Below are 23324 nucleotides of genomic sequence, written 5' to 3'. Positions count from 1 at the left end.
AAATGTGCTATATTGATATTCATGTTAATATCAGGATAAGAATAGTAATGAACAAACACACCTGAAGGAGTTGTCTGATAATCTTGGGAGAAATATAAGTGACAAATATCTTGACAATACAGGAGCTACTGTGGATTCATTTATTTTTGTTGGTACCAATTTTCATGGATTGCCGAAAATGGTATTTTCATGAAATTTGAATTTGTGGTTTTACAAAAGTTTGAATACAAGCCTATAGAAATTTATACTTCTTTGAACATTTGAATTCATGGGTTCTGAAAATTGGTACCACTGTTTCTGATAATTTTATGCCATCCTTACAACGGTCAGATTTTGTTCATCCATTATGGATTTTAAGATATTTTACCCTTATGTTCTATTTATAGCCATGGTGCCCAACAAGATACTATGATCAATCAGGCCAAAGTTACATCAAACTTGTATAGAGATGATTTTTGAAAGAAAGTTTACAAAAGTAAAAACATATGTGATAACATTAGCTGATTATGGCTCAATTGGGCTGGTTGAGCAAATACTTTAAGATTCCACTGTTTTCTCATTTCATAAATGGCACTTTAGTAATTATACATGTAAAAACATGTCTAAACATACCTGTTGCTTTACTGTTAGCTGCCAAAACAGAACTTAATTCTAACAACGGACTAAACATATATCTACTATCATCTTTCCCCGCCACCAGCTGAGTACTTTGAAATTTTAACACTAATTTTTCGTCCTGTTTTTGTAATAACACTAACACATCCTCTAACAAAACAACATGAACATCAACAGTTTTTCTTTGGTTTATATTCCATGTTAAAACTCCATCATACACTAATTTATGTTTCGTTAAATCTAATTCCTGAAAAATAAAGACAAGTTCATTTTTTTAATATCAGACTTCTAAAATACAATTCTGAGTTTTACCAGACAATAGGTTCCAAATGACGTCATTCGAGTGCTTAAATCTACAAAAAGTTTCTAACTTGTGAGATATTAACAAGCTATTCTATGATCTGCAACAAGTTATTCATGATCAGGGACTTACACTGAAAAAGTGTAATGTAACAAACTTTTGTTGTCCATATATTCTCACCATTCTTATAAAACCTTTAAATACTGTAAACCAACAAATTATTCACAATTTTCTCAAGCAGAAAAACACCACGAAAATAAATCATTGCAAATATGTGAAACTATGATCGTCTTATAAATAAATATATCTAAAATTCAAAAATATAAATACTGATGTCCGACATATTTAATATGTCTTATGAACATCTTTTTTTTTTCAAATTCTAGTGTCCAAAAAAGTTGCCTTATCATACCTTATACCTTTGTTTTCCTTTAAAAACACATGTTTAAAGTCAATTTAAATGTTTCAAAGTAAGTTAATTCATTATTCAATGACTGAAAACCAATTTATATAAATTGACAAGCCCTGTACAATATATTAGAAATCACAAACAAAGGAGTACACTCGGTAAGAGCTCTTTTTGGCACCAAAATATAGCTTTTTAAATATTTGTTAAAAATGTAAACTTTTAGTTATTTATTGGAAAGAAGAATACTTTTGTTACATAAATATGAGATGGTTTTTGACAATACAATGCACATGCATCAGGTACTAGCCTTCACAATTTTAGCATTTGTGCTAATTTTTAGACAGTTTTTGTCTAAAATGGAAGTGGCCGCACTTGTGTTCAGTCTTAATATTCAAATATATGTTGTATTTGATGATAAAACATATATAAATTTTGAGACTGAACACGAATGCAGTCACTTACATTTTAGACAAAAACCATTTAAAAAGTGACTTTTTATGGCATATTTAATAGATTTTTCATAATTAAGCTTGAATTTGAGCGTCTGTAATGACCAAATTAGTTAAAATCTTTTACATAAACTAATTAAATCAACTTAAGTAGACACTTAAGTTTTTAAAAAAAATATTTCATCAGATGTACTTCAAATTTTAGGCCAAAATTAGCCCTTACCAGACCTTATCCTTTGTATGTTTACAGTATATACACTGAGGCTTGAGACTGGATCACATACATCATAATAATGAATTTGTACAGTGTCAAATAATGAGCTTCACAGTAGTCAGTAAATTTTTAATACTTTTTGATGATCCCTAAAGGACACATTTACATTGACAGTAAAATAATAATCAACTATATCTATATGTTACATCAATACCATAATTTCAGAGGAGAAGTCTAATTTAAATAAATTCTGCCAATCACAGAAACTTGTTTTTTAATTCAGCAACTATTTATTCTATATTCTAGAGTTCTGTAATTCATATTATCATTAAACTTACTTTAATTTTCTTATAATCACAATCATCTGTTGCAAGACCATCTAATTTTTTCTCCACTTTGCGTTGTAAATGTTCTAATTTATAATGATTTTCATATTCTTTGACAGCTTGATTAACATATTCTAAGATATGTTTACTACATTGTAATGCTCTCTCTAATTTGGCATGTTCCTCTGATTGGGCTGTAACAAATATTTATATGTTCAATTAATATATTGATACACAGCAATGTATTTAACCATGATTGTAATACAAGATGTAAGACCAAAATTGTCCCCTTATCGTCAAATTCTTTAGATCTGCATTTTTTAAATTCTAAATTGTCAACTGTCTGTCTCTTAAAAATCTATAATAAAGTAATAATATTTTGTTTACATCTTCATTACACACAACAACAAAAACAGAAGATAGATTTTCAGTTCTATACCATTTAGTCCATCAGTGGGAAATACTTAAATATTTCTTTCCATGGATTTTTTTGCTTTGAATAGAAGAAAATCTATAAATGATAAAAATGTTTTTCATATCTGTAGATAGTTTGGTTAAATAATTCTTTAAAAAGGCCAAAAATAAAATTTAAATTGTATGATGTTGCCTACCTACCCACTTAAATAACAGCCTACCCGAAAAATTTAATGACACAAATCATTTCAATTTTTTTTTAAAGATTTGTTCCTGCTCTAACGTCGTTTTCTTGTCTACAACATGTAACTTAAGGATCATAGATTTATTCTTAAGAGGAAGCTCCGAGCATGCTCGGAGGATGCTCGGAGCTTTTTAAGTAGGCTCTTCTCAGCAGTTTATGTGACAATAATTATCATGATCTATTAAGATGTCAATCAAATCTATAGCACTTCTATAATAAGGAAAGTAAAGCATTATAGAGGAAGCTCAATTAACACCTGTGTAAACATCTGGTATATTCAAATACATTTTGCATGAAATTTACAAAACTATAAAATAGATTAGAAATTCTTCAACAGTACTGGGAAATGCTTGGAAAGAAATGTCGTCTCCACAAAAAGTAAAAGTCATTAAAATATTTTCTTATTATATTGAATAACCATTCTTTTTTAATAATAAAAAAAATTCTTAAATTTTATAATTAGATTATATAATTTAGATATAGTTTATGCTATATAATATGCTACATAAAAGTCATCAAGGCACAAACAACAGTCAGGGGGCGATACTAAACAAGTAAATTTTTTTTTAGTTACTTATAATTTTTTTCGTTTTTAAAAATTATTTAATAACTCAATAGTTATTTTAAATGTCAATAGTAGCATGGACTAAATGTAGTTTTTAAGAATTTTATATAATTTTATTAAATAAAATTAAGTATTTATCAAATGTGAGATGAGTATAGAGATAAAAGGTTACTTTAAAAATGAGGACAAAATTATTACTTTTATAAATTATTTTATACATCTTTGAAAAACTTAGCACTTATAATTATTTATGGAACATATGTTATTGTTTTAGATTACACATTATAAATAACTTCAAGTCTTAATTAAATCACAAGGTTCCATCTATTTATATTTGTCTACCATTAAGATTTTAAAGGAAAATGGTATTTTAATAGTCCCAAGAGGACAATCTTTGACCCAGAAGCGTGGCTCAGAAAGTCAATTAGTGTTTCAGGAGGATTAGTTTTATATTTCATGGGAAAAATAACCAGATGTCTGTGAAAATTTGTTAAAGCTATTAAAACCTGTATGAATGGACACATATAAAAATAATATTAAAATAAGTTACTTATACATGAAATAGAAGTAATATATGATATAGCATCGTTTTTAACATAAATTGCATAGGTAATTTTGAAAAATAATTGTTTAAGTAATGCCCCTAACTAAACAATGGTAATATGTTTTTTTTTTATATATATAAAATAGCAAACTTAGTTCTTTTATAAAAAATTATGGCTACTTAAGGAAAAGTTGTAATTCATTATTGGAAGGCTGGTTTGAGGGGGTAATATCACCAATGTTTTTCCCCTAGTACGTCTCTGTTTAATTGACTTTTTTTTTAATTGTGTAGAATTCATCTTTGTTTTAAATAAAGAGATATTTGGCGTGAGTAAAGTTTTATCCTGTCAATTACTGCAGGGAAAATTAAACATAAAATTGTTTTTCCCCCATAAGTCTTTGTTTAATTTGCCTTTTTGTCGAGCCTTCGACTTTAGTCGAAAAAGCGAGACATAGCGATCCTACATTCCGTCGGCGTCGTCGTCGTCGTCGTTGTCGTCGGCGGCGTCCACAAATATTCACTCTGTGGTTAAAGTTTTTGAAATTTTAATAACTTTCTTAAACTATCCTGGATTTCTACCAAACTTGGACAGAAGCTTGTTTATGATCATAAGATAGTATCCAGAAGTAAATTTTGTAAAAATAAAATTCCTGTTTTTCCGTATTTTACTTGTAAATGGACTTTGTTTTTCTGCCAGGAAACAATACATTCACTCTGTGGTTAAAGTTTTTAAAATTTTAATAACTTTCTTAAATTATCCTGGATTTGTACCAAACTTGGACAGAAGCTTGTTTATGATCATAAGATAGTATCCAGAAGTAAATTTGTTAAAAAAAAAATTTCATTTTTTCCGTATTTTAGTTATAAATGGACTTAGTTTTTCTGCCAGGAAACAATATTTTCACTCTGGTTAAAGTTTTTAAAATTTTAATAACTTTCTTAAACTATCCTGGATTTGTACCAAATTTGGACAGAAGCTTGTTTATGATCAAAAGCTAGTATCTAGAAGGAAATTTTGTTAAAATTTGTACCTATTTATCCGTATTTTACTTATAAATGGACTTAGTTTTTCTTCCAGTTAACATTAAATACAGTCTGCAGTTAAAGTTTTTAAAACATTTATTAGATTCATAAACTTTCCTGGATTTATACCAAACTTTGACAGTAGCTTCTTACAATCAAAAGATAGTATTTAAAGGAATATTTTTATTGATCTTTTTTCCTCATTTTTGTTGAGCCTGTGATTAACAGCAAAAGTAGGCGAGACACTGGGTTCCGCGGAACCCTTACGAATTTTTTTTATTAAATGTGATGAATTTATCTATGTTTTAAATAAAGAAATACTCTACATGAGTGAAGATTTATCCTGTCCAGTACTACAGTGAAAATACAACATAACTTTTCATTGCAGATAAGATATTAAACGTCACCAGAAGTTAACCAGTCAAATTCCTCTCCCCCTTTTTTTTCCTGTTTACCAGCTTTAGTAGCAATGTCCCCTTAAATTTCCAAAATATTTTATAGCAACACCAATAGAATTTTTTATTGCTTTGAAACACCCAAGATACATGTTAACGACCCCAAAAAAAACTTTCTGCAATGAAATGCAGGGTTAATTTCCAACAACTGTCAAATTAAATGGAATATAAAAAAAAATCAACCATTTCTGGCTTGAAACTGAATGTACTACAGTCGACTCCACTTAATTGCATACCGCTTAATAGCATAATTCGGTTAATTGCATAGTTTTCTCCTGCACAAAACCATTTCCTATTCATCTAATGTTAAATTGTCCGGTTATATGCATAGCTCTACAGGTGGCCTTTCGGTTTATTGCATAGAAAATTATCGCCATCTAGATATGCTTGGTTAAATCTGTTGAAATTTTTGACCGGAAACGGCAAGTTGGTGAGTGTATTTTTCTTGAATGCATCATTATTTTCATTATTATTTCATATTTACTTTTGTGTTATTCAAATAAAGTTTTAAAACAGTTTCTTTCGTGTTTATATGATTGAATTTGATTTAAAAATAAACCTCGATGTCTACACAGGTAAAGTTTCCCATGTTCTATTTTAAGCCTCGAGGTCATAAAAATGTCAAACAGCTAATTGTTGTAAAAACACTGACCATTCTATCTAAAAAGGTGTAAATAATTGATTGGATTTCAAACATTGTCCATAGATTACATTTGGGGTGAAATTCAAAAACAATAACGCCTGCTAATTATCGATCATTATCCAATGTGAACTCTCGTAATTGGGCTTGGGATGATCTGCATTTATGTTAAATATTACAGGGCATTTATATATGGTTAAAGAATTTTATTCATCAATCATTTAATTTTAATATATGTTGAAAAGAGCATTTACTTCTAATTATTATATTTTCTCACTTTCAATACTCGTGTCCAGCAAATAACCCGTACTGGGCCCCATTACTGCTTTGCATATACGAAACTAACGAAGTTAAATAAACAGTGTTACTTCACTCTGCAAGCTGTAAATTTTGTATATCAAAGGCAGTTTAGTACACATCTATTGTTAAAATGATTATAAACTGTGTAATTTTGTTAAACAGTTTATTTTAATCAAAGCGTAACAATGTACATTGTACATACGGGTCATAGAAACAAATCTATTTTTAGAACGAATTTATTTTCGTATCCCAGGTAAACTGTTAAAGGAAACGTCGGTACGCAAATAAACTAAAACAAAATGTGTTTATAATCTTTATTGAAATAATACAAAATAAAATAACATGTATGACACTAGACATATAACTTTTATTAGAATAAATCAACATTCAATATGTTGTAATTGGATTATAGACGTTCATCTTTCTTCAGGGATTTCCTTTACTGATCTGTTCTATCGATGTTATTTGACTCCGTAATTTGGCATTTCGGATATAAGCATACTCCGCTTTATTGCATAATTTTGTCTGACAAATAGGCTATGCAAATAACCGGAATGTACTGTATATTTTGGTGGTATTACACCTGAAAGAATTTTGACAATATAACGGAGTAAAATAAATGGATTTTAGTTCAGCAATCCTCTATTTCCTTTTCTCGAATGACTTTTTAATATATATAAACAACTTCTATCAAAAGGAAAGTAAAGCAATGTAGAGGAAGCTTAGTTAACGCCTGTATGTAGAAAGTCATTTTATATAGGCCTTTATCAGTACATACTATCAATATAAAACAGATCCTAAAAATATAAATATATATACTAAAAATTTTTCTATAAGATTCAAACTAGTTATTTTTTTTTCTTTTTAGCTTTCATGAGTATAATTATAAAAAAAAAAAAAACATAAATCAAAGTTAGTAAGAATTTCAGGCATAATTATGTTCATTAGTATAGGACATTGTGGCAGTTGTTTGGAGTTGAATTAATTATTTTTTGCTTGTTTTATGTTATTTAATATTCAATTCATACAAGTAAAATATGATCACACAATTTAAAAGTAAATATTGATACAAGTCACTCTGCAGTCTGTCCAATAATACTGTTTAGAAATCTGTGTAGGCGCAAAACATTATTATAAAAGGTTTATATCACAGCATGATACATTATATAAACATTATAGTTTGAGGGAATAACCCATTTTACAGTTTCAGTAGGGATAATTATCTTAGAGCATCCTCTTTTATGCTCCATATTAAATATTTTGTTAATATTAAAATGCTGTATGCTGTTAAATAAAAAACATCTTCAACAATAATAATTGATTCCAATTTTAAATACAGTTATAAAAAAATAAGATAGAAACAGATGATATTGGATTATTTTATATATGGTAGATAAATAATAATTTAACCCCTAAACTAAAGTGGTATAGTTGTGACTACCTATTGTCATGTTCCTACAGTCATGAGAGTCGTATGCTGAATCAAAAATGCTTTTAAGCAAACCAAATTGAACTATAATTACTATACATCTTTAAATATTTGTAAGTGAGGGACCTAGAATATATAAGTCAAGTCTGCAAATTATTCAAGAAAATTGCCTGTTCTCTAGGCCTCAAACACTAAAACTTCTAAATTCCATTTTCCTAACTTGAAATAAATTATTACAAGAATTTTTAACTGCAGTTATAATACATAGTATAAAATAACAGTATGTTTTAAACTGGTATTCAATTGACTTAAAGCATTAGGGTAATGAATCAAAATTCTAAATTTTAAGCAGACAGCAAAATAGATAGTGTAAATGACTTCTCAATTTGATGATGATTTGCTCTTCTGTTCACATTTATAAATAGAGAAAGGAGGTTTATATGAAATGGAAATCTTGCAATTATCATTCAGGGATATCAAATGTAATTATGACTTTCTGCATTTTGATTAAGCTTAAAAGAGATACTTGAGAAAATAAGTTGACAATTTTTATACAAATCAATGTAATGAAGAACTAGAATTTAAAATAAGACAAAAGGGATTCCAGAACAAAGTATAATTTTTTGTTGTAAAGTTTTTGATCCACTGAATCCATTTAATTATCATAAAAACAAAATCAAAAAATTTATTCAAGAAATAGATATAGAGGATTGCTGAAGTAAAATCAATTTATCATAATTATTATATTGTGAACAGTCTTTCAACCCAGCCTGTGAATTACAACTTTTTCCCAAAGTAGCCATCATTTTCTATTAAAGAACTAAAATTTACTGTTGCATATAAAGTTTAACAAATGATTATAAATCTACTACCATAGTTTTTGTCTTTGGTGACTTTTATGTTTAATTTTATGTAGTATAAATTTAATTAAGCTATATTTATATTTTAAATATAAAATTTGAGTATTTTTTTTTGTATTGAAAAAGAATGATTATAAATAAGAAAATATTTTAAAAACATTATCTTCCTGTGAAGACTTGATATTTCTTGCCAAGCATTGTACAGTACTATTGAAGAATTTCTTATCTATTTTATAGTTTTGTAAAATTTCATTCAAGATTTATTTGAATAGACCAGATGTTTACACAGGTGTTAATTGAGCTTCCTCTATAATGCTCTATCTTCCTTATTATAGAAGTGCTATAGATTTGATTGACATCTTAATGGATCATGATAATTATTATCACATAAACTGCTGAGAAGAGCCTACTAAAAAAGCTCCGAGCATCCTCCGAGCATGCTCCGAGCTTCCTCGTAAGAATAAATCTATGATCCCTAATATGGTGTTGGCCAAAAAAAAAATCTCTACCTACCTACCCAACCCTATGAGGCATGGATAGGCAACATTAAATAAATAATTTTTTAAGGGTGGCCCAACCCTAATAAGTAATGAATACTTTGTTTAGAAGAACCTACCACTTGTATATTTCATAAGGCTTTCTATCAATAATGGATACTTAGTTAGACGCATCATCTGAGTAGGAATGAGATCTTTTAACTGGAGACGTCGCATTAAATTACTACTCTCAGCAGCCTATAAAAATAGAGATGAAAAGTGAAGAAATAATAATCAAACCAAAATTCTAAAGAAAGACTGTCTCTTATATACATAATTTTCATCATTAGTTGTTGACTTTGAACTAGTTGTCAATAACTGTGAGTACTCTCAGATCTGTACTTTGTGTATTTTGTGTTTTGTGGATGTTTAAATACCTGCCACGTCCAGTCTGTGTTTCTGTTAGATGTTTTTTTCTGTATTACAGCGATCTGATAAGTAAAGCCCTTTTCAACTTATTTTTATAGTTTGTTGTTCTGTTGTACTGTTACACCACAGTCCAAGGTTAGGGGGAGTGTTGGCGCCTTCAAACATGTTTAACCCTACCACATTCTTTATGTGCCTGTTTCAAGTCTGGAGCCTGTAGTTCAGTGGTTTATGTCTGTCACAGTCAAACCTCGTTATGTCTAAGTCGAAGGGACCGGATCAAAGTATTCGACTTATCCGAGGTCGAGTATGTTTTCATAAATTTTGAATGCATGAAATACGGTATGAGATTTGTGTAAACTAGATACTTTGAACAGTGTGCCTTTTTTCGATATGAAACTTTATGATTGTGTATTTAACCTCCATATTTTATATTTGTTGTCCTTCATCATAATTAAACACACAAGTACAGATACATATCATTCACAGATAAAATCAATAGTATACACAAATATTTATAAGGTCAGTCACTATAAATTAAGAAATCATCGTAATCATTTCGTAATTTGTAGGCCAGAATAATACATTTAACAATCCTCAAATGAACAAATATCAAAATCATCAAATAACAACTCTGCCAATTCATCTTCATATACAATGTTTAAATAAATTGCTTCGCCGAGTGCAGCTGGATACGACCGCAGAGGTCCAACCCTAAAAAGTACCTATAAAGATCCAGGTTTAACTGTACAATGAACTGAAAGTACAAAAGTTGAATGGTATACTCACAGCAAGAAAACTAGATAATCTATTATCTTTCTTCTGCCGAGATCGTAATGATTCTAAAGCATGCGACTGGTTACGACAATATATGGCACAGCCATTACGGAATGCTTCACCTTCCTCCGCATCAAACTGAAAAGAAAATAGTATAATTAGTAAAAAAGCACCAAAACTCGTCAATGTCAATGTCATGTCAAAAATTTATAAAAAAAAAACTAAAAGGAGGTTATTTTAATAGATATAAACCAGTCACCAAAGTTTTCTGCTCAAAGCACTTTTGAGTTATTGTCCGAAAACTGGAAAATCCCATTTTTTAATGAATAAAACCCCATAACTCGGAAATGTAAAATCTAAAATTTATTAAAATCGAAATGGAGCATATGTCAATAGATATAAACAATTCACCAATGTTTCATGCAAATTGGTTAAAGCGTTTTTGAGTTATTGTCCAACATGTTGATGACGGACGGACAATATGACTGCATATATTTATCACTGAAAGAGCATACATACTGTAGACTTGGGACATATTTGCAATAAAAAAGGTCATGCACAATAGTTAATTAATCTAAATGTAAAATTTATTCACAACTTTAGAAAGTTCAGTGATTGATTGATATATTGTATCAACACTTGTCAGTTGAAGACCAAATGTTGACCTTTTAACTTATTTTATATTCAATGTTGTTGGGTCACTGTATCATTGACAAATTTTTTCTTAATAAAGTATTTTGTACAAAAAAAAAGAAAAACTTAAAATAAAAGATATCTCAGCAACAAATCTTGAACATCATATGGCATTAAAATATCCCAGCATGCAGTGGTACAGATGTGTGTGATACAAAAACTTACCCTCTTAACTAATATATCTGCTACATCTCCAACTACTGGATTTTCTTTTCTTTTTTTCTTCATTTCATCGTTTAACGAAGCTTAAATTATAAAAGCTAATGACTCAGAATATATGTTAACATTATTTTTCCATGACCATCACCTTTTCATCTATCCACTTTTGGAATAAAAATTGTTCATTTTTCCTAGAACCTGAGACCCCTCCCCCTTTCCATAATTTCTTATGAAATGTGTGTTTAGGAAATAGGAATAGAGAGGGGATACGAGACAACTATCTTATGATATAATGGGGAAATAGATGAATATTATAGGAACACTCCATTCTTTTAGGTCTAAAGTTTTTCTCCATTTCTAATTTGTAGTCTGCTATTTGCTCATCTGTTATAAGGATCTTGATGGTCAATTGTTTTTAAATGTTTTTTTATGACACCTTATTATCATCCAAAACATTTGTACCAATAAAGATAGATGGATTGGTGTATAATGCTCAGTGGCAAACACTACATGCATATCAGGAAAAGACCATGTGAATGTGATATGAATACTAACCCTGCTTTGTAATAGACCAACAGGCTAAGCAGGATTTTAAATATGCTATTTCATAAAGTAACAGTCTTTAAGGGGATATGTTACCCTACCTAGACACATTATTCTGACTCCATGCTGAACAGTCCTTACACTGGTACACAATTGCTTTGGTGGTCTCCTGGTAGTGTGCTCCCCTTGAGTGCAGGAGGTTGTGGGTTAGATCCCAGACCAGGACAGATTACACTTACTCCTAAATGCCCTGTAAGTTGGGGGAAGAAGCAAATACCAATTTACAAGTATTTGGTTTGTCCTGGCCTTGGATCTAACCCACAACCTCCTCCTCCACTTGAGGGGAGCACATTACAAGGAAACCCCTGAAGCAGTTGTGTACTAATATGTACTGTAAATTCAGAAATTATTGCGTGCATTTATTATTGCGATTTTTGAAGAATAGACAAAAATGCGAGACTATTAATTGCGATTTCAGGAAAATCTGCATACTGATGTAGGAATCAGATATCTGAATGCGAGTTCTAATTATTGCGATACTCATCTTGTCACATTATTCGCAATAATAAAAACCTCGCAATAATTTCCGAGTTTACAGTAATACTTTATTTTTCCCACCATAACATCTGCTGCTCTAGATACGATGATTCTCCCTATGGCGGATGCTTACCACTTTCTGGCATGAAATTACATCATAAAAGCAAATTACATTCATCAAAACTTGAACAAAATATATTCCACAAATATGAGAAAGTAGCCATTTTATATTATCTTCAATACAGACTTATGTTTCATATCTTAAAATAGTATAAAAATTAAATCTCATCATACACTCATTAAGCTATCATTTGCTTATAAACCATTAAGATAACATGAAATTTTGAAATAATAAATGTTGAATCCTTCCTTGAACCAATCCATTCTATTTAAACTTACTGTGTAACTTAAGAATATCTTCAATATTTGGAAACAAGGCCTTGGTCAAATTTTCATTGACATTGTCGTTAATCATAGGTTTATAAAACAACATCTCTAAGATCTTTAGATTCTTTACATGTGTCTTTTCTGTGTAAAATAATTCTGTAATTAGAAAAAATTGGAATGAAAACAAAAGTATATACAAGACATTGTTTAACAGTTTTCAGTTTCTACTCTTTAAAGACACAATACGTTCTCAGAGTTGTTTCAGAAAATGTGATAAGAACTAACAAATGTACTAAACTTTCTGGGGTAATTCAGAAAAATGTTCATAGATACAGACTTCTTTTTGGGAAAATACCTTTAAAAACAATCTTGATGGGAACAACTGGGACTGATTGTCATAGTCCTGATCTTGCAGACAAACTTTCCAATGAAAGAGCTGCACATAGACACATTTTACTGCATGCACAACCAACAAAGCATTTTAACTACTGCTATATATATATATATGAAATTATAAATTGCTTCCAAGGATGACTACCTTTTTGCAAAGTTTACCAAGACTCCCATGGAACAATTATCAATGACTGTATTTGGAAGATTCTACAAAATAATTTGCCAATGTAAAAGTTACATAGCAGCATGAGTGATCAATCAACTAAGACTTCCTGTTGTCTTTATTTACCAAGTATAGTAACAAAGTGATATTTTGCGAATGTCAATTTCACATTACATCAATTTTCTTCGCAATTAAGGGTTCATTTAGGGATGGAAAATATGATTTTCTTGCTGTGTTGAAGACCCATTGGTGGCCTTGGGCTGTTTTCTGGTCTTTGAAGCATTCCCTGCTTCCATTCTCCATTTTATTTATTTTTGTGTTAACATTTTCATAATTATAATTGAAGCAAAATTCAGCTGCAGTATAAATATAATATTAGGTCAATGTCAGAAAAAATATCAAAGCTTTTTGTATCTGGCACGAAACTGTTCAAGGGCTCAGTAAACCTCGCCCTTTCCAATTTTTTAAGCCTCATACAAAAAAAATGATATTTTTCTGATAATGACCTAATATTGCATATAAATGTACCATTTATAACTTCTTGTCTCTTTCTTTCCTTTGGTTTCAGCTTTCTGTATACTTCCTCTGATAGCACTTCCTTCAGGGGAGGTAACTCTGATTCAACCTCGAAATCTGAATCATTGTCCACACTCTGTGGGATGTTGTTCACAGCTTCTACTGATGTACTGGGACTGTCTGCACTCCTGTATTATAAAATATGTCATCCATTTAATAAATTTTCTAACAATTTAAATTGACGATGATGTTTCTTCCTATAAATTATACTTTATACATTGTACTACAAATTGCAGAATGAAGAAATAGTCAAGATCAGGTAAGCAAAGGAAACGTATTTAAATGTTGGTAATTATCATTGAAAAAGTTTCTAAAATCATAAACATGATGTGAATTACTGAACTATATAGGTATATATCATTGACTTTTATCAACACAAAATATATATAATTCATATCTTCTTTCAGTTTTTCTTTGACTGATTTGGAAGAAAACACTACTTAAGACAGGAAAATAGAGTACTTGGCAAAACAATACATACTAGAAAATTCCATTGCACTTACTTTAAACTGGATGTCGACGAACTTCCAGAATTTAAAACTCGGGTAAGATTCTCGTCCACATCAACATCGCTAAAATCACACAAATTTAAAGCATAAAGTTTCATCACCATTTATATATCAATAAAAAATATATCCTGGGAAAACACTTCAGTATGAGATGAGTATAAATATGCTTCAGGGATTTCCAAAAAAATGTCCAGTATTCAACTGTTCTATGGTATGTATCTGAACTTTTTTAAAAAAGACATGGTTCTAACACAAATTTAGGAATTTCATGGTAAAGATGATGATGTTTTTTTTTTTAATTTGAAGAAAAAATACAAAAAATACATAAACACGAAAGTAACTTAAAGTCCCTTTAATTTTAATTTTCTTTTCACTTTCTCATATAAAGATCCCACCAAATTTAATGGTTTCTATTGATTTTGACAACCATACTTTAGAGACTTAAATAATTTTAATATTTTTTCTGTACATGCTATTGAAATGAAAAGGAGAATAAATGGGAATTGTGTTAAAATACAAGTATAGATATCCAGACAGGGGATTCTGTTCCCTGACCCATGACAGAGTTCAATTGAAGAATGTCGACAATAAAAAATTTGCCTCAACAAATAATTATAAAAGTGTTCTAAAGAAAATTTGTCAAATATTCCAAAATCTACACAATAGCAAAAAATGTCAAGAATTATATGCTGTACATTTATAATCTTACTGTTAAAATTACCTGATTTTCAATTAAACATTGAAAATTATGTAACAGTTAGATTCTAATCATTTTTTTATATTTTCATCATATTACAGCATTTTAGTGTATGCTTTTGATCAATTCACCAGAATACTAGTTACAAAAAAATCAAAATTAGTGTACCTGTCAAAGCCAATACCAGATGCCCAGGCCTTTTAGGGAGGAGGTTATACAGAGGAATGAATATAAATTAGTACCATGCTTTAGACCCTGCCAATATATTATACTGACATGCCCAGTGCTTTATGTCGATTGGATAATAAAACTTTCTTGTGTAAAATTTTACCATGTTATACCAAGAAATCCATCCCATCATATAACACTGGCACTGCCCGTATATATTTTGGAAGGATCTATTTAATTTATTTTAGGTGATTTTAATGAAAGGAGTGTCTTGTATAGCATCTCTAAAATACTATAGGCTGATTTGAAAACATTTTAAAATGTGTTTTCATTAAAATTATTAACCTCTCATTCAGAGAAAAAGCAAACAAAAAATAAGACATACATGAAATAAAATGCAGTAATAATTAAAAAAGATATTTTTTAAATGAAGAGACCAGAAAGCAAACTAAATGATCACTTTGATATCAGTTCAGGGGAAGAAATGAACAGGTAGTCTGATATTTACACATAACCAGCACCCAAGATAATCTTTCTGCTCAACATTTCACACACAAAAATCAAGGCCATAGCTTAGAACATTCGGTGTGTTCTGTTGGAAGCCTTATACTGTATGTATGAGGAATATAAAATCATAAAAACATAACCAAAAGGTGTGCTCCATCAATTATCTAATCGAGAGCTGCAGGAGTAAACATGATATCCTATAAAAAAAAATTACTTTGATGGATTCAAGCACAATATGACAAAGTCAGTTAAAAGTAAGTCTGAGGCTCAAATAATTGTGAGGTTTCTCCTGACCTTTGATATTAATTTCATACAAATCTGGCAAGAATTGTATGTGTAAAAGTGCTTACAAGAGTGGACTGAAAGACAAACTGATAGATGGATGTACAACCCATACTTCTATGGACCCTGATACCTCTATGCATTGGGGACAAAAAGATATTATTTCAAAGGCAGTATGTAATGCAGTCGTATAAAAAGTATTCTGATATAAGGTGCTGAAACCGTCATACATTAATGAGGCATTGTAAAATATTTGATGTATCACATTATCACAAGTCAACAACCTTGTGATATGTTTTGTGAACAAAAACATCATTATTTCTGGAAACGGAGTCTACTACAATTCATTTTTTGTATATTTTCCCATATAAGATTCAAATTAATTCATGTCAGTCTGTGGTTTGACATCAATTTTATTATCAGACGGCCATATTGTCATGGAAGTTTTACCCCAGGATGCACTCAGAATATCTATGGTAAACCTTAACAGCCACAGACTGCCATAAAATATTTCTTATTTCACAGGCAGTACTGTATAAGATCATGTTGAATATTAAGACTACCATGTTCATTTCTGCCCCTTATTATCAGAACATGTGTCTAACTATACACAAGCTGTAATTATAGAACATCACCAGAGTCGTCGTTACACTTACCCTGCGGATAGCTTTCTGAATAATTAATACACATAAGTTAGCCACCTACCAATTTTGAGATTTATTTTCAATCAAAACACTTCTGTCTGTTATTCAGCTTTCTGTTCACTGCTTCAGTAACTTGATTACTTTGTTATTAAACAATTTAAATCATTTTCTCCCACCCAGTCAATTAGTTGTGTTATTAATCACCTCTGTTAGTTACTGTGTGTCTTACCTACCAATTCTACCTTTACTCGTTTCAAAAGCTGGAAATTTTTTTTATTATAGTCTGTGGATTCATCTATTTTCGTGGAAACCAATTTACGTGGATTGTGGAAAAATTGTATTTTTGTGGATATTTGATTTTTGTTTCCAAACTTATTTCCACTTCATGTAGCAACCAATAAAATACCAGAACAGTCAATAGAAAACTGGACATGCCAGTCAAGTGTTTTGGTTGAAATACATAAAGTACTTAGGCATCTACTACTATGAGAAAATAAATCTACCTCAATTACTTACTCTATTTGGAAAGAGAAACATGCAAATACTATAACAGTTTGCTGAACTCTAATATAAAAACTGCATATAAGGGCAACACAAGCTTTTAGCCTAAAGCTCTCATAGTTTTGGTGCAGTTATACTTTATAGTGTCAATTCTAAAGGTATTCCATTACTTAAGTATCTGACTTTTATAGTGTCAATCAAGTTTAGACTTATTTAAAATACTTTTTGAGTGTAGGGACTATACAAATATCTTGTCCTAAAGTGCTGTAATAATACACTTAATAATATGTTATAACTATTTTGGGATATTGCTACCTGCTTAAAAGAATGACAAGAAATCCCTTTTGACAAAGACATGCTTTGCATTGAAGCGTGACTGCTATATTTCAGAAAGTTACATGCCTCCTTAATCATACAAATGCTATAATGTGTGCTTTTAAATTCATCTTACTCAATCCCCTTTTCTCCAATAGTGAATCTCCCTTAACCATGCAAACTGTGAGGTAAACCAAAAAAACACAAATAAGTTGGTTAAAAAAAACAATCAACTAAAATTAGAACATGCGATTTCACGTCAAAATGTGGTTACCTTTTGGCCCGTCTGGCCGGCCGATCACCTTTAGAATCGCCACGACTTTTCATACTTTCTGATCTTCCCAGGTCTGATCCTTTCCTATAGCATTAGATTAAAGTTTGGTTAGCATATGAAAATCCCTTACAACATATAGCCTAAGCACAGTCAGCATGTAAATTAGTATTAAGAGCATTAAAGGCTTTTTGGTAGTTCCTATAGCTACCAAAATAGCTCCTTTTTTGCGAAAGATAAAAAATGTGCGATTTCTCTAATCATTGAGTTCTCTCAATCATTTTATAAAGCATCTAAATGTTTAATATCAATTATATCATGTGTAAGATTCAGAGGTTGGAAAAACACAGATAAATTATATTGATATAAAAGTACAATTTGATTTAATAAGCAAAGAATGTTAAAAAAATATTTTGGAGGGAAAGAAGGAACTAAATGTGTCTACTCTATTGAATAAGAATGCTAAACTCAAAAACAAAGTTTGAAATTCAAGTAAATACATGAAAACGACCTAAAATAATTGTAATACTTTCAATAGAAAAAACCTTGTATTTAAAGAATGAATTATCAAATTTACAGTAAACAATTTCTCATATGTATCTTTATAAAACACATAATTTTGTTTTAATTCAGTTATGCATGTTAGTAGAGGCTTCAGCCCTGATGCATATATTTCATTGTTAAAAATGCAAAGCAATGCAGCAGTAAACATCACTCTTTCAATTTCCATACATTTGCTAACTAAGTAATTTCCCCTACAATTACTCCTATTAATGGGTACAGAAGATCAAAAGATAAACATTTTCTTCCAGACTGCCATCATTATAGCAAATTTATTTTTTAAGGAATTTTCTGTCCTTTTCATATTCCAACCATATTGAACAGTAAAGGATTGTTATATTTGAGCTAGGGCCTCGGTGGCCGAGTTGTCTAAGAAGTCGAACTACTATATCACTAGACAGTCAACAGTGAGGTTGTGAGATATGAATCCCGCACTTGGCAGGTGCACTCGACTCCAATCTTAATTGACTAGGACTGTCAGTTTTCCTACCGAAGGTTGGTGGTTCTCTCCAGGCACTCCGGCTTCCTCCACCAATATAAACTGACTGCCACGAAATAGCACAATAGTGTTGAAAGTGGAGTTAAAACACCAATCAATCAATAAATCAATATGAACTTCAAATAAAATTGGAAACCAACAAAATTATTTTAACTTAATAACAGAAGCATAATAATCTTAAACATGCATAAAGTTCTTGACATGCAAAAAACATGCAAAACAAACACTTAATATCAAAGCAAGGGAGATAACTGATTCTAAGCAATGCCTGTTTCTAATATGATAGTAAAAACTTGCAAAGAAAATAAATTTTTATCTTATAAAATAAAATAAATGAGATATTTTCTACAAGAGCTAAGTGATTGAAGCTATTTTCAAAAGCAAAAGCTATCAGCAGTATTGTAAGGGATTTCTTAATTAGACGGCATGAACAAAGCCGTTATATTAGTAACTGTTTGGGAAGATCAGACAGGACTAACAAAACAAAACTGCTCTTTCAGTCAACAGAAACAGGCGGGAAAAATAATAATGGCGGGAAAAAAAATAAAGGCAGCAAAATCTAACTTGATTGTAATGTGTTAGCTTTTATGCTGTACAGAAATGGAGAATCAACATGGTTTACAACAAAGGGTTGGGGTAAACTTTTATATTTAACATATTGTGCTCGCTGTATTATAGCCTATATATATATATATACACATATGTAGGTAAATTCACACTCCTATAAATAATATTAACTTACATTCAGATATAAATATACACACTCTAATTAAGTATATATGAAATAAAGTATTGTATATGATTATTTTATATACATGCTTTTCATGAAACATGCTTATATTTTTACATATATTAGCTAACAGGGTTGCTTATATAATTCCTAGTTCATGTTTTATAAAATACAAATTCCTGCTTTGATATCAATAATTGAAACACAAATATGTTAAGCATTATATTTCATATTCATTCATTTACATTATTTTATCCCACCATCAATAAACTTCATAGTTTAAGTATTTTCTTATTTAGTTTGTGAAATATTTGTCATTTTCTGTCCAAATGATCAATTACAGACTATTGTAAATTCATAAATTTTTGCGATGTTTGTTTTTTATATTGCAAAAAGAGATACTAGAATAGTTTTGCAAAAATAAAAAACTTCCATTTTTAGTTTTGACAGTATTATTTCAATGCATCATTTCCTGAAAGGGCAATAATTAATCTACCATTTACATCCATTGTTCAACAGTCACAATATTAAATTAGAATAAACAGTACTTAAATCAGAGATATTTATTTATGTTGATTGAGAGTTTCCATAAATTTGGGGGGGGATAAGAAATAAATGGCAAAATACTTTAAAATAATTTACTTTATGCAACTACTGAATGACAATAATTGTTAATCTTTATTAAATTTGAATAACACTGGAGAATATTCTATGAACATAAACAAGACAGCCAAAAGCTGATAACAGGAGAATATTCTATGAACTTAAAAAAGAGCCAAAAGCTGAAATGAATTTTATGTCATATCCAGAGTCAGAACAATTCAACTGCTAACATTTAAAACAAAGTAAAATTATGAAAGCAGAGATAACTTTAGGCTTATCCTTTGTGAAATGAAAATTTTGATTAGTTCCCCGTCATCACCTTACAGTCAAGCTATCAGTTTAAAGTTCATTCAAACTTTTGAAAATTTCAAAACTATTTTTACTCATATTTAAAAAAAAAGAAAAAAAAAAAAGAAAAGAGAAAATAGAAAAAAAAAAAGAAATACCGGTAGATGAAAAAAAAAAAGAAAAAAAGGAACAGATATCTTTTATGAACTTTTGAAATGTATATATTAATGGAATGCAGAATCTGAAGAAACCCACACAGTTAAAAGTAGTAATTTAATCATGCATATGTTGATTTTATGCAGTATTATTTTTCTGAACTACTTTTACAAGGCTCTTTGATCGTTGCTTACATGTTTTTGACATAGAGGAAAGATTGGGATCGGCTTAAACCTGAACTGAAAACAGAAAGTTACATAGGTTCAAATAACAATATGTAATGCCACAGTTGTAGAAAGAATACCAGACTTAATGCAATGAACCATCCCGATAAACCTTATTTGCCAGGAAAACCCATTTAGAAGATATAGATATGGTACAGTATTGCAGATCTTCCAATTCACAGAAATATCGCAATGTCATATTTTTTTAATATCTAAACCCAATTATACAAAGTCTGGGCCACAGTTTCTAAAACCACCATGTTTCAGGTACGTTTGAACCCAATAAAACAAAGTTTGGGCCCTAGCTTCTTTACCACCATAGATCTAAAACATTTAAACCCAGATACACAAAGTTTGGGTTCTATTTTCTTATTCCACAGTTTCTGGAACATTTGAACCCAGTTATACAAAGTGTGGGCCCAGGTTTCTTATTCCACTATGTTTCTAAAACATTTGAAACCAGTTACACAAAGTTGGGGCCCAGGCTTCTTATTTCACCATGTTTCTAGAACATTTGAGCCAGTTATACAAAGTTGAGGCCCAGGTTTCTTATTCCACCATGTTTCTAGAACATTTGAACTCTGTTTTACCATTTAATTTTTAATAGTGATCGAGTGGTTGTATTTGTTTTAGATGCATGATGTGCCTCTTTGTAATTACTCTCAGAATATGTCTGTATCTTATATGGCCTAAAGTTTATGAGTAACCTTTTTCATTATCTGTATGTAAAACTTTTCCTCATCAGTAATGACCATGTCTAATTATATATTCTTATTTGCAAATATAAACTCATGTACATTTTTCAAAATATCCTTTTTTTTTATGTTCATTTTATCTTTACTGGTCTCTTCGGTAATTTTTTTTTAATAATCAAATTCTATCTGAACATTTCGCCTTAATACCAAAATAAAACACATTGGCAACAAAATTAAATAGAATTTATTGCTTGTAATTAAAGCTGCCTGACATTTCCTTAGGAATGTACCTTGTAATTCAACAGCAAATTAGATGATAGTTCCTCATATAATTGACTTATGATTCTTAAACCAAAGAGTGATAGCACTAGCAGCACTGATTTCATTCACAAGTAACATATAAGATTAATTCAGCTTATAAAAATACATTCTTGTAAATTAATTTTTAAAAGAAAAAAATATCCCAACTGATAATTTCTGTTTTTTTTTGTTTTTTGTTTTCATTTTAAATCAGTATCTACTCTATCCATGCTTCACATATTATAATGAGGTTGGTCAACAAAAAAGTAAATTCCTTAGAATTATTATATGTCTACGGCTTTATAAAAATGAAAATAAAATAAATAATATTTCTATAAAATAACAAAAGCTATAATAGTGGGATAAAATAAAGAGAATGCATCTGAAACAAAGTAAGTTTATTAACAATTCCTTGGTTTGCCATGTATAATTTTCTTATTTGAAGGACTATTCCAAAATTTTAAATAGTTGATTCAAATCTTTATATTTTAAGTTTGGTATTTAGAAATAACCAACAATGCAAAGAATCTATGTTAATATTGTAATAAAACAATTTTGTAAAGGAAATAATTAATTTTTCAGAGTGAAAATTTTGAATATTTTATATTTCATATTCTGGAACTATCTTAAACTTAAATTATGATAAACTTTTCATTCTTGGTTCAAATAAACACCATAAACTTTTTATATTTTATTTTTTTGCTTTTTTTGAGAAACCAGACATTAAACAGAGACATGTCGACACCAAGGATAAACATCGAACACTATTAAAACACATCTACCAAACATAACAGCAACCCTGTTACCTACTTTCGTTTAGGTGGATTCTTTCCTATTACATACTTTTGTGGTTCAGTAGGCTCTAGGCCTGGACTTCGTCGTTTATCACCCTGTAAATCTTCAAAGTTTTGAACCAATCGATTTACTGAATGTTCTGAAAAATAGAAGGGTCAACATTTCTAATCAGAAACCAAACATGATTATAAGATTATCAGAAACTGAAACAGAAAATCATGTTTATGTTTAGGATGAATTGTAATTACATTTCATAATGAAGTCGTGGTTATTTTTTGTTGTATATTCAAATTCACTCTTTGTTTTAACTTACAACAGGTATACCCTGTATTAAAATGAGAATTTTATATGTAGTTCTTTACGAAAATGATACATGTTCGATACAATTTATTGGACATCTTTGTTTAAGACATGATATTCAATGTGTTACTGGACTAGTGTTCGATACAATTTGTTAGACATGATATTAGATATGTTACTGGACTAGTGATAAGACTGTCCTTACCTGGTTTATCCTCATCATTGGGTGGTTCTATATTAAACGATGTATTCTGGTTGGGACTAGGCGATAATGTATCTGTTTTATCGGCTGGTGGTGGATAGGCTGCAAGTTAAAAAGGACATATAAGGTATTAAAACACCATTTAAACTGCAGCATTAT

At 29.8% G+C, this 23324-nt stretch overlaps 1 protein-coding gene across 26 annotated transcripts in view; it reads right to left on the bottom strand.

The window, feature by feature from the left end:
* The window catches only part of LOC127700732 (rho guanine nucleotide exchange factor 12-like), a 137280-nt gene that overhangs the window by 16812 nt on the left and 97144 nt on the right, over window positions 1-23324 (bottom strand). For 19 of the 26 annotated variants that reach the window (XM_052204374.1, XM_052204372.1, XM_052204375.1 and 16 more), the window contains 13 exons: window positions 23169-23267; window positions 22679-22802; window positions 20844-20888; window positions 17816-17899; window positions 16738-16752; window positions 14422-14490; window positions 13871-14046; window positions 12799-12942; window positions 11326-11405; window positions 10480-10605; window positions 9405-9522; window positions 2327-2508; window positions 613-862 (listed from right to left, as the gene is read on the bottom strand). In XM_052204374.1, the coding sequence (XP_052060334.1) occupies window positions 613-862; window positions 2327-2508; window positions 9405-9522; window positions 10480-10605; window positions 11326-11405; window positions 12799-12942; window positions 13871-14046; window positions 14422-14490; window positions 16738-16752; window positions 17816-17899; window positions 20844-20888; window positions 22679-22802; window positions 23169-23267 (1512 nt within the window). The remainder of the gene's footprint in view (window positions 1-612; window positions 863-2326; window positions 2509-9404; window positions 9523-10479; window positions 10606-11325; window positions 11406-12798; window positions 12943-13870; window positions 14047-14421; window positions 14491-16737; window positions 16753-17815; window positions 17900-20843; window positions 20889-22678; window positions 22803-23168; window positions 23268-23324) is intronic. The other 7 variants (XM_052204352.1, XM_052204356.1, XM_052204361.1 and 4 more) reach the window with 7 other exon arrangements.

The sequence above is a fragment of the Mytilus californianus genome, unplaced genomic scaffold (assembly GCF_021869535.1).
Source record: "Mytilus californianus isolate M0D057914Y unplaced genomic scaffold, xbMytCali1.0.p SCAF_5, whole genome shotgun sequence".
NCBI classification, from domain to species: domain Eukaryota; kingdom Metazoa; phylum Mollusca; class Bivalvia; order Mytilida; family Mytilidae; genus Mytilus; species Mytilus californianus.
This window is presented reverse-complemented; position numbering and strand designations above follow the sequence as displayed.